Source organism: Eucalyptus grandis, chromosome 8 (assembly GCF_016545825.1).
Source record: "Eucalyptus grandis isolate ANBG69807.140 chromosome 8, ASM1654582v1, whole genome shotgun sequence".
NCBI classification, from domain to species: domain Eukaryota; kingdom Viridiplantae; phylum Streptophyta; class Magnoliopsida; order Myrtales; family Myrtaceae; genus Eucalyptus; species Eucalyptus grandis.
Genome location: NC_052619.1, coordinates 13,759,377 through 13,776,293, shown reverse-complemented (window position 1 = coordinate 13,776,293; position 16,917 = coordinate 13,759,377). Strand labels below are relative to the sequence as shown.

At 38.4% G+C, this 16,917-nt stretch overlaps 1 protein-coding gene across 1 annotated transcript; it reads left to right on the top strand.

Moving 5' to 3' along the window:
- The first annotated feature begins 686 nt into the window (after positions 1-686).
- Positions 687-16,909, top strand: LOC104456672 (nodal modulator 1). The gene is made up of 27 exons (XM_010071526.3): positions 687-990; positions 1,180-1,245; positions 2,252-2,338; positions 3,242-3,298; positions 3,443-3,507; positions 3,613-3,782; positions 4,077-4,138; positions 4,377-4,460; positions 5,012-5,177; positions 5,957-6,072; positions 7,027-7,155; positions 8,079-8,150; positions 8,334-8,429; positions 8,506-8,583; positions 9,294-9,422; positions 9,804-9,980; positions 10,175-10,378; positions 10,474-10,587; positions 10,679-10,917; positions 12,414-12,459; positions 12,593-12,841; positions 13,664-13,894; positions 14,288-14,379; positions 15,026-15,251; positions 15,564-15,920; positions 16,157-16,230; positions 16,352-16,909. The coding sequence occupies exons 1-27, from the start codon at positions 883-885 to the stop codon at positions 16,455-16,457; spliced, it is 3,600 nt and encodes a 1,199-aa protein (XP_010069828.2). The 5' UTR covers positions 687-882; the 3' UTR covers positions 16,458-16,909.
- Positions 16,910-16,917: the final 8 nt, after the last annotated feature.

Here is a 16,917-nt window from a genome sequence, read left to right as displayed (position 1 = left end):
AAGACTGAAGAGGCATGAGCCTGATGCTTCAAGCAACCGGACACCTTTAAACACTATTTCGAGAAGAGCTCGACAAGCAGGCTCTACGTGAGGTACATAGGGACCAAGCTAAAGACGGCGAAGTGGTAAAGTGCTACGTGTTTTGTATTCACAATACCGTGATGGCTCCTTGAGAAAAACCTTAAAATGGCGAAGGAGTTCAAGGCTCTCGATCCTAATTTCATTCACCTCTTGTACATACCCTAGCGGTAAATGATGACATACCCGATACGAAAGCGAATGCTTTAGAAGCTCCGCCCTCGCTCGAAGAATCCAAATAGCGTCAGTCCACCAAACATTTAATTTTGTGGACCTTAACAACAGGTTAAAAAGTCATTAATTTTTACAAGCAACTATCAACTCATTTTGAAATTATCAATTATTCTAATAACACGTATTAGTTACCAACTCTCATTTGAGCCGATCACCGACATCCACTTGATTGTTGTGAAGTTTATCTAATTTCATCAGTAGTTTACAACGTTATTTTTATTACCGGACTTGATAGTTCACCTTCGACAGTAGCCCGAAGTATTTTGCCTCGCGGGACTCTTCGATTCGAGTCCTGACCGGACCAGCCAGCCAGCCTGCCAGCCAGCGAGCGACGGCATCCTGCGACGGCATCTAAAAACCCATAAAAAAAAAGGGCGGACGACATTAAACCCTCGGTCGCACTTTAGATCCGATCAGACACCCCCCACGCTGCTCCCGTTTTCCATCGGCCGGAGGCGGAGGAGAGGAGAGAGAACGCCACACGCGCGCATTGCGCTTTCCCCGATCGATCCATGCCCGCGTGAGAATCGCCGCCGGAATCCCCCCACCACCACTCCCTCGCTGTCCCCGATGACGCCCCGCGCGACGCGCGCTCTGCTCTGCCTGCTGCTCGCCGTCTCCTCCGCCGCCTCCTCCGCCCTCGCCGACTCCATCCACGGCTGCGGCGGATTCGTCGAGGTAGGATCGGGGGACTTTCTCCCCCGGCTAACGTCCCGTTTCTTCCCGTTGTCAAATTCGTGCGGGGCGAGAGGAATCGCGGATCGGAACGGGGCGACCGTCTCTCGTCCGGCGTTGTGCTACTAGTTGAGGTGAACTTCTCGGTGAGAGTGGCGGTGGTTTGATCTCTGCTGCTTGTGGTGGTTGCAGGCGAGTCAGGCTCTGATCAAGTCGAGGAAGCCGAGCGACGGGAAGTTGGATTACTCTGAAATCGCGGTAATTGAACTGCAATTAATTGGTTTCTCTCTGTTGTGCAATGATCCTAGTGATGAAGCAAGGGTTAGAGGTTTCTGTAGTTCGTGGTTTCGGGACGGGGATTGATTAATTTGGTGTACTTTATAATCTTGAAGGAACTTCCACTGTTTTTATAAGTGTCGAGTCCAAATAAGCGTTTGAACATGTTTTAGTGGTGGTCTGATGTTTGCTGCGCTGCTATGGTGATTTTGACCGAAGTGGTTGTGCACGTTAAACTGCTCTTTTTCTCCCATGCTTCCTCTGCAAGATGAGGGGGGGATGTTCTTGACTAGGTTGCAGTGGAAGATGAGTTGAGCTACTTCGGGCTTGAGCTTAAGTCATTGTCATAACCTTTCTGCAGCTTGCATGAGAATTGACTTTTGTGAATTAAGCCTAGTTGAGTAGAGCTGAGCTCGAGTATGTTGAGTACTTGATTGACTCAAGCTCTAGCTCGAAACATATTGAGCCTTGACTTTTTTTACTTGAGTTTAGTAGTGAACTGTGTGGGCTCGACATTGCTCTCTCACACTCCATTCTTCAATTAGTTTTGTAGTAAGGTCTCATCTTTTAGATCGAGGTTCAGTGTGCAAAATCTCATGTATCCATCATCCATTTTGTTTGACATCCCATGTCTTCGGTTGCATGAAAATGTCACTTATCATGGAAAAAAGTAGTGTATCAGCCTGGATGTTCCTTGTTGCTAGACTAGGATTGGAGAAACAAACTTTTCACCTGAACAACTTTTGTGGGGTCTTGACATGGATGGTCAATGTTCTGTTGAGTGACCTTGACAAGGAAGATTTTCACTTTAAGACCAATCAAAATAGTTCATACATCGGCTTCTCTGCATCATCATGCAGAGATGTGCAATGTTATGGTTGTTGCATGTATGCCTGAGTGATTACTCTGTCGTTTTGTGCTATGTTAAGTTTTAGGCACTTTTATTGTCGATATTTATGCTTAAAAGTCTTGCGGTACTAAATCACAGGTTGAACTCCGCACTGTAGATGGATTGGTAAAAGACAGAACTCAATGTGCCCCCAATGGTTATTACTTCATTCCAGTTTATGACAAGGTATTGCTTTCTTTTGCTTTTTCTTTTTTCTGAAGTTTTTGCAATTCGATGATGATTATATTATTTGTGATTGTGCTTCAGCAATTTTTTATGCTTTCTTTTTGTTTTTGGCTGATTAACTTTGACAATTTTATGTAAAGCTTATGACATGCTTGGTTTCATTATTAATTTCATACAAATTGTAGCACAGTGGGAGGCATGCAAAACTGGAAGTGCTGGAAAGAAATAGTTGAGGTGAAAGAAATGAGAGAACACTTAAACTTATAGGAAGTCAATGTCATGTTTTTGAAAAATCATTCAGTTTCTTATAGACAGGTTTTGTTTTGATCTTCTCTAATTTCTTTTGAGCAAAATTATGCATTGGCTGCAAAGATTTTTGTCTGTCTAATTACTCGCATTGTCCATGGTGAAGCAATGCAAAACAATTTTTAGCATTCTTTGATTCACACACCCAAAAGGTATTGCTGAAAACAAGGTGTTGATCCAAACTCACCCTGAAGTAGCAGATTGGTTGATAAATTCCACTGCTTCATATTCCTGTCCCACTAGTTCCCACCCCACTACCCCCCCTTTCTAAAAAAAAAAAAGAAAAGCGAAAAGAAGCTCATTAATTTTACATGAATTCCTCCGAATAGTCCACACGTAAAGCCACTTGGAAAATCAAATTGGAGTCAACTATCAGAGCTCTATGGCAAGTTAGTGGAAATGCAATCTTTTTAAAGGTTCCATATGAGTGAATCAGATCTAAACGTTTCTTTACGTGAATAACTTACGGTGGAACAAAATGATGCTTTATAATGCCTAAATATTGCATCCTTGACAAAGAATTGATTCTACTGCAAGTTCTTTGAGCATGTTACTTTTTCCCTGCATTCTGGCCATCTAAGCTAAGGATACTTGCAGGGTTCTTTTGAACTCAGAGTTAATGGACCTGAAGGATGGTCATGGCTTCCAGATAAGGTCAGTTACTTTTGCTGTTATTTAAGTAGAGTTTCTCTGTTGTCTTGTTAGGTTCTTTCCACTGCTTATGCAAAATATTCTGCTTTCTGACAGATATGCATGTTCCTAAATATGTCTTCCCTTACTTTTTTCTTTATGTTGAAGGTCCCTGTTGTGATAGACACTGCCGGTTGCAACAACAACAATGACATTAATTTCCAGTTCACTGGGTTTGTCTGATGCAATCTTTTAATTTCTTCATTGTGTGTAAAGTTTTCGTCATCAAGCTGTCTGCTCATGATTGTTGCATATTGGTGCAATTCTCCATATGATAGGTTCACGGTCTCAGGAAGGGTTGTTGGAGCTGTTGGTGGTGAGAGCTGTTCTCGTAAGAATGAAGGTCCTTCAAATGTAATTGTTGACCTTTTGTCTTCTACTGGTGATATTGTCTCTTCTGTTTCTACGTCATCTGAGGGAAGCTACAAGTTCAAAAATGTTACTCCAGGTATAGACAATTTCATTTACTCTTTTAGTTTTAACTGGTATTTTATGGGGTAATTTGTTTGTTTGCAACTTTGGCAACTCCTGTTCAGATAGTTTAAACAATGAACTTCTGTACCGCATAATATGTATATGTTTAAAACAATACACTACAAGATAATATGTACATGTTTAACATGATACACTACAACATTTCAGTTGCCTATAAAACCTACTCTGCGTCAGATATTTGCCACAATATGTGCTGTCAATGCCATACTCATTGTGAACTTCTTGAATTGTGTTTCTTGGAAGACAGGGATATACAGTTTACGTGCTTCTCATCCAGATTTGAATGTTGAAGTCAGAGGTTCAACTGAGGTTGGATACTTTTGAATTTGATGACTTTATCATTTCTGTTCAATCTTTTTCTCTTTGTGTACTTTACAAGGATTTATACTCATCCAAACCAAAATATTGCAATTGAAGGAAACTGCAAAGCAATAATCAGTTTTAGAAACAAATTATTATATCGTGCTGCTGATGACTGTGTATAACTTGCTGCTTGTCCAAATCTGTTTCTCTCCTGATCATTGACTTGAATATTTTCTATCTGCAGATAGAACTGGGATTTGAAAATGGCATTGTAAATGACATTTTTTTTGTCCCAGGGTATGACATCCGTGGATCTGTTGTTGCCCAGGTAAATTTAGGTGTCCATTAGGATTGCATGGAAATGTGCATCCTCCACATTTTGTTTGAAACTTTCTTTAACAGCTGGATCATACATCAAAATTTTCCCGTGGAAGAAAACACAATTATCTATGAAAGCTTTTACTGAACTCCTTAGATTATTCGTATGGTAAAAGTCTTACCTTTCTCACTGTTTTGAAAGCACTTCTTGTTGATCTATAACTGGACTGTCAGTTCATCCTTTTCTTTTATTTTTTAAGTTGGTGGATGTATTCACGTGGCAGAGAGGATTCCAACTATTGTTTATTCACAATGAATTTATAGAATAGCTCTAGTTAATATTTACAGCAAGACTCATGCTGACCCTATTTTTTTCATGTATTTGATGACACAGCTCTACTCATTATTATACTTACTCCTTATACCTTGTGCACATGCTATTTTCTCTTTCTGTTGGCTATCTAAGTTAAATTGTATCTACAGTTGGCCTCACCGTGTTAGGGTGTTATTGTTTTATTAGTGGTTCCAATCTTACAATAAGAGAAAATTGTTGTTTCGTAGGGTAATCCAATATTGGGAGTTCACATTTACCTATTCTCGGATGATGTTGTTGAGGTGGACTGTCCGCAAGTCGATGATCATGTGATTCTGCCTTCACAGAGAAAAGCTCTCTGTCATACTGCATCTGACGCTGATGGAAAATTCGTGTTTAAATCCATCCCCTGTGGTACTGCTTTTGTTCTTTGAATTGACATATCTTTCCTCTCTCGCCCAATACATCACTCTTGGTCTCTCCTCCCTGTCCCGTGGTTGTCTTGTATGCTAATTCAGCAGTCATGGGCTTGTAAATGTCTAAATTTCGTAATATGGTATAGGGTTAAACGCATCCTGATAATTATGCTGACATATCAGAAAATGAAACTGACTGTACCTAAATGGACCAAGTTGTGCTTCTTTATGATGGAACTTTTGAAAAAATGCAAGAGCAATGAGATCTATGTTACCTCCGTGCTTTTCTTCTATATTCAGTTCTATACTGATTTCCAATATCGCCCTGTGAAGTATTAGAACATACTCCCATGATTATGTCTCTCCGATGTTTCCTTTTGTGGTTAGTGAGATCCTCATGGTCTGACGATTGCAATTTGTCTATTTCTTCAAAGCAGTTGTCAATGTAAATTAAGCATTTAAACATTGTTAAGTCTGCTTGTTATGGATGTGGATGTGCTACTATATTTCCTTTTGAGCTGGAATCTTAGATTGAAAATAGGATTTTATATTTTTGATTGCCTTAGTTTCAGGGCATCATTCAGAGTTTGGAGTTTTGACTGACAAAATTGAGGTCTATAGGAGCATGCGCCATGCGTTACTTCCTTCATCAATGTTTTGGGGCTGGGCATTAATTTTAGATACTTGGAGATGCTTGAGCCTTTAGAGATCAAATTAATGCATTCTAGTGATGTTCAAGTTTGGTCAGACTTGCTCAGCTTTATGAAAATCATGCAGGAACTTATGAGCTCAAACCTTACTACAAGGGTGAAAATACTGTATTTGATGTTTCGCCTCCAGTCTTATCCATTTCCGTTGAGCATCAGCATGTTACGATTCCCCAAAAGTTTCAGGTAACAGTTAAGCAAAAAAGAATAAAGCAAGATAAGCCTTTTCATTTTATCTTTACCATGTGGACTAGGATTTTAGTGTCTGCTGTTACAAAATAAAGATATCAAGCTCCTTATAAATTGATTTGATTTCACTTAATACATGAGCATGTCATCCTTCACACGCGCACGTGTCCATTACAGTGCTCTCCTCACCATCACAAATGATGATGAAAACTTGAGATGCCTGCTTGGCCAATGTTTGATAGTTTATTATCTGCCAATTGCTCACTTTTTGTAAGAATATCAGGTATAACAGTTTCACATGTGTCATGGATAGATTCAGTCTCCCTATTTTCCGTTTTGTCTCCTGATAATGATCTTGCATAGCTTATTCCATGGTGGGATGTGTGCATTCTAAGTTTGCCCTTTTCTCGGAAATTGTTGCCACTGCTTGAGGGTGGTTCTAAATGCCATCTTTGTATTCTCTTAATCAATATCAGTCTCCTTTGATAGGCTGACAACTTGTAAAAGGTCCAGTAAGATTGAAGTGTAGATTCTTCATATAGTCTTTAGAACTGATTGATGTGTCTATCAAAAAATTTATAATTAAAAATCTTGGCAATCATGAAGCTTCTGATTCAGTTGCTACATCATATTATTCTTGTGATGTAGGCTTTGTCTAGTCTTTTCCAATGCCTGCTTGTAGCACTAGCGGCTTATTGGTATGGAGTTGTTTTCTCCATGAAAATGACTCTTCCATCACACTTTCAAGTTCCTACAAGGCAGGCGTATGCTTTCATTCTTTTGTGCATGTATTGCATGACAAAGTGTACATTTGTGACATAATATGGTGCACGCGGAGAGAAATTCTGCTCGTGGAATGATTTGTTGATGAATAATAGTGACTTATGTATTGTCGCTCAGGTTCTGATATCAGATAATAATTACTATCACTATTCACTACTCTTAAATTAGGTTACTGGATTTTCTATTGGCGGTCGAGTTGTTGATGGGAATGATGCTGGAGTCGAGGGTGTTAAGATTATAGTTGATGGTCATGAAAAGTCTATCACTGACAAGCAAGGACGGTACAAGCTTGACCAGGTATTGTTTCCTTAGTGAGCTTTTCCTGACATGTGTGGTTCTACTTAGTTAAGATTTCCCCTAAGCAAGATCTCCACCTACTCTTTACACTGTATTTTCTTATATGTTTGATTACACCAGCTTCCAAACTACATTAGAAGGCATATCCAGGATTGAATTTGTAAGATAATTTTCACCATATTCAAGTGGGAACTCATAAGCGAATGCTTGTTAGAAGGTATCATATTGCTTAGTAATAAACTGATCTTCTCTATAGAGACTAAAGGTCTACTCTTGTAAGTATAGATATATGGATCTGTTTGATGAGTAAAAGAAAAAGAGTTTGAAATAAGTGGATCATATGGTTCACTTTCATTACCTGCGGACTTCCTAAACCTGCATCTTCTTTGAACATTGGAATGTGATAATATGTACTAGGTACAAGTTACTAGACTTTGTCCGTGAGCAGCTGGCCTGAAACAGAGTGCTTGCTATACTAGATGTCAAGGATCTATTAATTTGTGCTTGAAGTCCTCCTGAAGCTTTTGTTGTGTTGTTATTTGATGATTTTTTTTTTTTTTAAATTCCTTCCTCAAGAAACAAAGCTTTTAAGATCTTACCTATGGCAGTAAGTTCCTGTGGATCTATTTACTGTAGCTTGAACATAAACTTGGTTAGCTCTTTCTTTCAACGTGTCATTTTGTTCTCCTGTTCTTTGCTATAAAATAAGCTTGTGTTATTGATATAATGTGTGCATTGTTTATCTTATATATGTTATATCGGGATTCAACCTTGTGTAAATTACGTAATTTCACTTACTTCCTCCTCATGTCTCCAAATTTCAAACCTTTGTGGCAGAATATTAGGGGTATGTTAAGGTAGGGTAGTTCGAATTGATGAACTATCTGTAAATATTGATTATTTTTGTTTGTAAATGATTGCAGGTGACATCTAATCGTTACACAATAGAAGCTGTAAAGGAGCATTACAAGTTCAAAACATTGAAGGATTATTTGGTATGCAATATCATTGAACTTGTGAATGCATTTTGACCGAAAATATTGTATTTGGTCTTTATACTGCTAGCAATATAATATATATATATATCAACTTATATTTGTATTGTACTTGCTAATTTTCATTTGAGGCTGGCTTTTTTCCTGACTTCCTGCTTCTCTTTTCTTTCAATGTCCATTCAGGTGCTGCCTAATATGGCTTCAGTTGCAGATATCCAAGCAATTTCTTATGACCTGTGTGGTGTGGTTCGTATGGTCCATTCTAACCATAGAGCAAAGGTATTAGATATGATTTATTCTTCGTTCAGAATGATTCCATCCTGGATGATAATATGATTATAGTTTCATTCACCAGGTAGCTTTGACTCATGGTCCAGAGAATGTGAAACCTCAAATGAAGCAGACAGATGAAAGCGGAAATTTCTGCTTTGAGGTAGATTCATTTATTCTTTGCATGTTACTGTATGATAGATTTATGTATTTGGAATAACACATGAATCAGAAGAAAAAGCTGTCAAGTGAGGACCTGCTTCATTTAAATTTTTTTTTGAGTAATTGGGAATATTCTTTCCAACAAATATGTCTAGTGATGAAATTTATGGTATTTTGCTCTCTCTCCCTCTCTCTCTCTCTCTCTCTCTCTCTCTCTCTGTGCTTTTCTAGTGGTCCTCAAAAACACATTCTAGAAACTAAAACCTCATTTGGCCTAATTAAATTGATTCATCATTTGAATTTATGGATCCAGAAATCTGCTGCAGGACCAACCAGAGTTGGCTTGCGTTTTTGTATATTTTGCCAATGTCTAAAGGTTATTATTTTCTGAGCCTGATGCAGTAGAGTTATGTAGATGAGCAGTAGAAATACTGAAAAGGTTTGTGCAAACTAGGACTGATATGCTGGTAGAATGTAGAACTATTTAAATAAAGAGGATTTCCAAGTTTGATCTATTCTTTATCAGCCTCATAATTAAATATACTGATTTTACATTGGTATCTGCACCTGAAGTAGATGATAGCTGAGTTAAACTCTGGTCTTTGCTTTTTGTGTTTTTTTCTCTGTTCATGATCTCTCGTATCTATATATCCAAGATCACTTATCCTCGCACGTATCAGCTACATCTTTCTCTTCTCCAATGTCATTTAGGTTCCGCCCGGTGAATATCGCCTCTCTGCTCTGGCTGCTACTCCAGAGACTGCTTCTGGACTTCTTTTTATGCCCCCTTATACTGATGTTACTGTTAAAAGTCCAACGTTAAATGTTGAATTTTCTCAGGTACTGGTTCTTATTACCAAACTTGCTTTTTCAATTATTTTTGTCTGTTTTTGTGTCTTTGCTGAGACCCTTTGGATTCTGTAAATTTATTTAAAATATTTGGAATCAGTAGTTGACAACATTGAATAAGGAGTTTTTTGGATTATGAGTTATAAAGTCTTTTGCTGTCTTTCCTTTTTCCTTTTTTCCACCTAATGGAAAAGCTTGCAGAAATTGCATCAAATTTCTCACTTGGAGTCTCTTGATAATGCCTGAAAATGTGCATTTTGTAAGGTTGTCTCATTTAAACCATGCTGTCAATGTAGAAATGTATGGATCTCCATTTTTTATTTTGGATTTTGGAACCTAACCCTTTTCTCCCCTTTTATTTCCTGACCTAAGGCATTAGTGAACCTATTCGGTCATGTTGAATGCAAAGAGAAATGTGGCTCATCGGTTTCAATTACTCTTACAAGAATGATCGGCAAACGTGATGAAGAGAAGAAGACAGTTAGTTTGATTGACGATAACAGTGAATTCCTCTTCGCAAAAGTTTTCCCTGGGAAGTACAAGCTTGAGGTAAAGTGTCCAGTCCTTAATCTCCTTCCATGGGTAGTTATCAATCTCCTACTTTCTTTTTTATAGTTAAAACTATAGTCATGTTTTGATGCAAGCACATTGGAAGACTAGTTTCTCAGGATTTGCTATAGCAAAAACTGGGAGTTAATAAATACCATCTGAATATCGCTCCATTTGTTTTATTTTTCATTCAGGTGAGGCATGATTCGCTAAAATCAAAGGCTGGAGAAGATAATTGGTGCTGGGAGCAGAGCATCATTGATCTTGACGTTGGTTCTGAGGATGTAAAGGGAATTGTATTTGTTCAAAAAGGTTATTGGGTCAATGTCGTATCCACCCATGATGTAAATGCTGTTATGACTCAACCAGATGGTTCATCGCTAAAGTTGGAAATAAAGGTCATTTGCTGTAAATCGAAGTTTAGATTTGAATAATGTCTAAGTAAAGCCACATATGTCTAAGTGAATTCATTTTTCATGTTGGGAAAGTGCAGGAAGGTTCCCAACGTATATGCGTGAGATTTCCTGGTGTCCATGAACTACGCTTTGAGGACTCGTGTATATTCTTTGGAAGTTCTTCAGTGAAAATTGATACATCAGATCCTTCAGTATGATACTTAAATTTCTCTCATCTTGTTTAATAGAGCAATTGATTTCCAGTACCTACCTTCACTATTTGATTGCATGTTTTTTTTGCAGCCCATTAATCTAAAAGGAGAGAAATATCTTCTCAAAGGACTTATTAATGTTGATTCAAGTTTGCTTCAATTACCAGAAGACATCACTGTGGATGTGATAAGTAATGAGGGAAATGCTTTTGAGGCTGCCAGGGCAAGTCTTGTATCTGATGGAGATGAACAGACAAAGACTGCTGCATACCAGTATTCTGTGTGGGGGAACATTGGAGATAAATTAACCTTAATTCCTCGAGATTCCAGGTATATATGCGTAATGGCTTTTGTGTTGTCTGCACCACTATCATTATTATTCTTATTTGTTTAAAAGCAGTATTTTAGATAGTGGTAGCAGCGGGAATCAAATTCAGACCAAGCGCTAGTGTGGCAATAGAACTCATTGTGGCCGCTATTGTGATGATAGCGCGAATCTGATCTGTCATCTGTGTGTTTTGGTCTGTCTGTCTGTCTGCTGGTTTGGAAGAAGAAGAAGATGAAGACGACAATGCTTGGTAGGGGTGAGCGGTTCCATCTAGAGCCTGGAGCCTATCTGTCGAAACAAGTTCCTTCATTTTTGGAACTTGAAACCTACCCACCTACCTTACATACCCTAAAACTTGGAACATATGCTATCGTAGGTTTTAGGGTCGGTTCCAAGGTCTATCCAGGTTCCACCTGTACTCTTAATTGAATGATTGTCATGAATTATCACTTCTAGTGGCCACCATTTGCTACAATTCATTGATCACAACTTATATTTAAACACACAAAAAATATGAAACATTAACAAAGTAAAAGTCTCAGTCATGGATATTGTTTGAAATTGAAACTCATACTAGTGGTTTCAACTTACACACTCATTGTTGGACATCATGGAATGCCGCATAATCGCCCAAAAACAGAGAATAAGAAAAATACAAAAACTTGTTCTAGGTTGGAACCTAGAATTTGCTCGTTGGAACAAGTTCTCCAATTTTTGGAACCTGGAACCGATCCTGCATACTTTAAAACTTTGAACTGGACCGGTTTATATTTGTTCGGTTCTACCCTAGAATGATGCTTACGCCTAACGTCTGGTTTTTTTTTTTTTTTCGGGGGGTTGGGTTTTGTATTACAACTGTAATCTGAAAAGAATGAAATTCTCGAGCCACATGCTTGATGTCTTCTGTCTTTGTTTTATTGGTTCCTCTATTAGTCTGTCTCCTTTCTGTTATAGCAAAACTATTGCTAAGTATATTATTAAATGGGCTGATGAAAATGAAAGAAATTGCCCCAAAATTAATGTTACGATGATAACACAAATGTATGTTAATTCCAAACATGTCAATTTTTATGTATGTTGAGTGAATATTTTGAAAACTTATGCCTGCTTTGACCGCTATCCACGATTCAGTGCCATTATATGCCCGCATCGGTGACTATTGTAGTGGGGCCACTTCCGTGGTTGGGACCACAAGTTAAAACCTTGTTTAAAAGTGATCATCCTTTTCTTCTTTATCATGTTTATTGGCCCTTTATCTTTTTTCTTGAATAACATTTTTTTTCTGTCCATTTTTGTCCTGTATTTAATCCTTCCAATCACTTTCATCATATCCAGCCAAGCAGCTACACTTACATCTTTCCTCGCTCTTTTTTGGCATCTAATGTTTTATTAATGGAATGCCTATGTGGTGATGGCCAGAATACTTGTTTTTCTTGCTATTGTCGGTAACCTTCCTTGAGGCATTGATTGTTCATGCTTCAACTATAATGTATTGCAGGGATGACAGCGAAAAGAAGATCTTGTTCTATCCAAGACAGCATCAGGTAATCATTAATGGGCTCGCTTCCATTTTAGCTCCTCTCTGTGAGCTCTCTAATTATGTCTGAAAAGCATCACCTGTATTTCTTAAATTTTCCCTTGGAACCTAAATAACTGATTTCCCTACTTGCTTGACAGATTTTGGTAACAAATGACGGCTGTCAATCCTCAATTCCTCCATTCTCTGGTCGACTTGGGTTGTACATTGAAGGATCAGTCTCGCCACCTATTCCTGGTGTTGATGTTAAGGTTATAGCTGCAGGAGACAGTGAGAATGGTCCACTAAGGAAAGGTGAAGTAGCCCTTAGAACTACAACAGGCTCAGATGGTTCATTTGTTGGAGGACCTCTGTATGATGATATTACTTACACTATTAAGGCTTCAAAGGTATGTCTCCCTCGTATTCTTCGATTTTCCCTGGCACATGTGGAACTCATTTAATTTACCTGGACATGTTTCTGAATCTCATATGTGTTCTGGCCCCAAAAAACTGACTTGTTGATATGGCGTTTGTGCCTTTTTTCAACTTTCTGTTCCCAAATAAGAGTCTGATATAGCATTAGTTTCGATACTCTTTAACATCTCACATAAAAAATTAAGAACTTTGAGTATAGCTGCAAGGAAATTACGTGAAAGAGGCATTCTTTGTTTGGGAGAGAAGGGAGGGGAAGCAAATGAAAGGTGGTTATGAAACATTTGAGAAAATTTGAAATTTTTGTGAGAATGGATTGGAGGGAAAAGGTGAGATTTCCACCCCCCCCAAGAAAAAAAAAAAAAAAAACCACAAAACAAACTCCCCCATATTCCTCTCTTGTTTCCATCTCGCAAACCAAACATCAATGAATGATCTTAACAAGTGCATCTTTAGAGCACACTTCCATGGTGAGCATCAAGCCACTTCACGAGGCTTCATTTTGTCTTTCTAAAGATGCAGTAATCAATCAACACAAATGGTCAATTTAGGCTATCAATTCAACAATTGGCTATTAATTTTTTTCTTGAGTTATCCCTTGCTGCATTTCCTTCCTAGTACCAGAAATGGCAAGAAGAGACTATGTTGGTGCTTTTCTTGCTCTATGCTTAGTTTTATGTCTTGATCTGTGAGAAAATAGATATCAGTTTTGGTTGACACTATGGTTTCCTATTTTGGCCAATGGTAGTTAAATAGCTGAATTCTTATGTTGGCTCTAAATTCATTTCCTCATGCAGCCTGGTTATCATCTAAAGAGAGTTGGGCGTAATTCATTTTCCTGTCAAAAGCTTGGTCAAGTATATGTTCGTGTTCATTCCAAAGATGATGCAAAAGAACCCATCCCTTCTGTGCTACTGTCATTGAGTGGTGATGATGGTTACAGAAACAACTCTGTATCTGGGGCTGGAGGAACATTCCTCTTTGATAACTTATTCCCTGGGAGTTTCTATTTGCGTCCTCTTCTTAAGGTATTGATATGTGGAGCTTTAATTGATGTTTTCTTTTTTTTGTCTTTTCTGACTTTGTCTGCTTTCTAGTACCATCTATCTACCTTGTTTGAAGCATGATGAAATTCATTTATCTCATTATCATGTGACGCTTGATCATGAATTGTTGTACTCTGAGGTGAAGCATGTGGCTTTTCAAGCATTTTAGATGTATTTTATCTGTGGAGATGTTTCTCTGCAGCAACCAGAGTTAAAGTATCATTGATTCCTCTTAACTTATTTCACCCTAGCCACCATGCCCAGCCACTAGGCTGCGCACTCATTCACAATGCAAAATTTTGTTTTAATGTTGGATGTAGCTAAGTTTAATTTTCACCCCTTGACTAAGAGATTAAATTGTGTGATGTCTTGCAGGAGTACGCCTTCTCACCTGCAGCACAGGCGATAGAACTTGGTTCCGGGGAGTCCAGAGAAATTGTGTTTCAGGCAACCCGAGTTGCTTACAGGTACATATTTTGTCCGTTAAAGCTCAGTTATATATATAGCTTACATGTATTTGTAAAAGCTGAAATAACGTAGTGATGCTTTTTTTTTTCTTTTTTTTTTGGTGTTAAACTCACTGCAGACTTAGCACAGTGATGAAAATTTAGAGTGTCATTTAACTTGATGTTTTTGTAAGATTTGTTTTACTTAGACGACTTTTTGTTCTCCTTAGATGTCTTTTTCTTTGCCTCTCATTTTGTCCCATATTTTTTATCCTTTAATATTCACACTTGCTCTGTCTTTAGGTTTGGAAGTAATATGGCAATAATTGTTTATTTTCTGGATCTTTTCGTTAAAGCTTAACAGTTGTCCACTTGTGCTTCTAGAAACCTAATTGGATCCAGAATTTTGGACTATCCCCTTCATGATGTGATTGTTAACTGCCTAGCTACTTATGTTCGTCACAAGATTTACTAAAATTCTCTTGTATTATATCATTCGAGTTGTATATTCCATAAATTGCGAAATTTGGCACTTGTGTTTGACAATGGTCTGTTGTTTGGAAGGTAGAACTATCAAGTCCTTGAGACACTGCTGCAGGAGCATTTTTGTTGCAAATATTTTGGTGTGTTGAGACATGTTACTGAATTTTCTTAAATTACTGTACAGTGCTACAGGCATTGTCACTCTTTTATCTGGCCTGCCAAAAGAAGGTGTTTCTGTTGAAGCTCGTTCAGATTCAGGATTCTATGAGGAGTCATCGACAGATTCATCTGGAACTTACCGTCTGAGAGGACTTCTTCCTGGCAAAACATACACAATCAGAGTAGCAAGGAAGGATAGCCTAGGAAGTTCTATGGTTGAGCGAGCATCTCCAGATTCTGTTACTATTCAGGTATTTCCATCATTAAATGCATATCATTGAGGATGAGTGTTCCGTACTTAATATTTTTCTTCATATTCTTGTTTAACTAAATTTGACTTGATGTCCCAAGTCCTGAGATAATGTATTTCTTGTTATGCCAACCTGTCCCCTGTAGTATCTTTTTCACTCACGAATCTCCAGGCACTTCTTTTTTGCATTTCCAACCAAACAATGAGCTACACTTTTATCTGGCAAACACCTCTTGAAGAGTAAGGGGTTTGATGTACTTTACTGGGATGTCATTACAGGATCTGATTTGTTGATCTTGCTTGATATGTGCAGGTCCAAACTGAGGATATTAAAGGAATGGATTTTGTGGTCTTTGAACAGCCAGAGAAAACCATATTGAGTTGCCATGTTGAAGGACAAAAAATGTGGGAATCGCACTCAAAGCTCCTGGTTGAGATAAGATCAGCCATCGACCCATCTAAGATTGAATCAGTCTTCCCACTCCCTCTGTCCAACTTCTTCCAGGTGAAGGATTTGCCTAAGAGCAAACACCTCATTCAGATCCGATCTGAAGTTGCTACTAACGCATTCAAGTTTGAGTCTGACGTTATTGAGGTTGACCTACAAAAGACATCTCAGATCCATGTTGGTCCTCTCAGATACAGAGTTATTGAGAATTACCACAAACAGGTTGGTTGCGACTTCACTGTCACTCTTCTCGATATCTGCAAGGAAATCAAGAAAAAAATGAAAGCAAAATGAAAGGAGATAATGTTTCAAGTTACCATGGTCCAAAACTCATGGAAACAGTGAAGACCTTTCTTGAAAGTGCTGCCTAAATTATCCCCCGGATGGCTTTTTTCCTTGATAATGGTTCTTCCTGTGCATGTGGCTATTTATTACCTAATTGGTTTTATGCTTTGCAGGATTTAACTCCTGCACCTGTATTTCCTCTTATTGCTGGAGTCTCCGTGATCGCTCTGTTTGTCAGCATGCCAAGGTAATTCGAAACTCGAATAGCATAGTGGTTATATGCTTTTACCTATCTCCATTGGTTCACTCGTTAATTTTTCTTACCAATAGACCTAATCTCATTACTTCGCATATGTTCAAATGTGAAGGTTGAAGGACTTATACGAATCCACAGTCGGAGCATCGGCACCGGGGTTCAACGGAGCTGCTAAGAAGGAAGTGAGAAAATCAGTAGTTAGAAAGAAGACATACTGACTGAGGACCTCTTTTTCACCGTCCCACTAGGTTCCATCTTCTGATTACATTCTAGTTCTGATGGTCCATGAGGTAACAGCATTAGAAACACCGGAGTCGACTTGGTCGGTTTTGAATCTCCTTCGTGAGAAAGCACAAGTTATAGAGCAAAGTCAAACGGACAAATGGTGGGGCGTGCCTCGAGTTTATGCTTTGTTCACAATCCTCAGTTTCATTGGGCCACTCTCTCCGTGGGAGTGATGCAATTGGACCGCTTACGACGAAGGTCGAAGATTGACATCGATCTAATTCTCTAGCCTTTTTCATGAACTGATGTTAGTAGTTACGTTCAGTCCTCGAGCGAGTTTTACATCAATCGAAGCGTCTTCCTCCCTAGTTTTTCGAAGTCTCAAGAAATTCAAAATTTTGATATACAATTTTTTCGTTCTCTATAAATTTTTAGTTGCTGTCTCTCTCTCTC

Bases quoted from the DNA above. Each gene is read 5' to 3' on its own strand.
- LOC104456672 (XM_010071526.3), top strand. From the start codon at position 883: ATGACGCCCCGCGCGACGCGCGCTCTGCTCTGCCTGCTGCTCGCCGTC. The intron at 8,584-9,293 runs GTAGATTCATTT...AATGTCATTTAG, and splicing joins GCGGAAATTTCTGCTTTGAG to GTTCCGCCCGGTGAATATCG. The intron at 10,918-12,413 runs GTATATATGCGT...AATGTATTGCAG, and splicing joins TTAATTCCTCGAGATTCCAG to GGATGACAGCGAAAAGAAGA.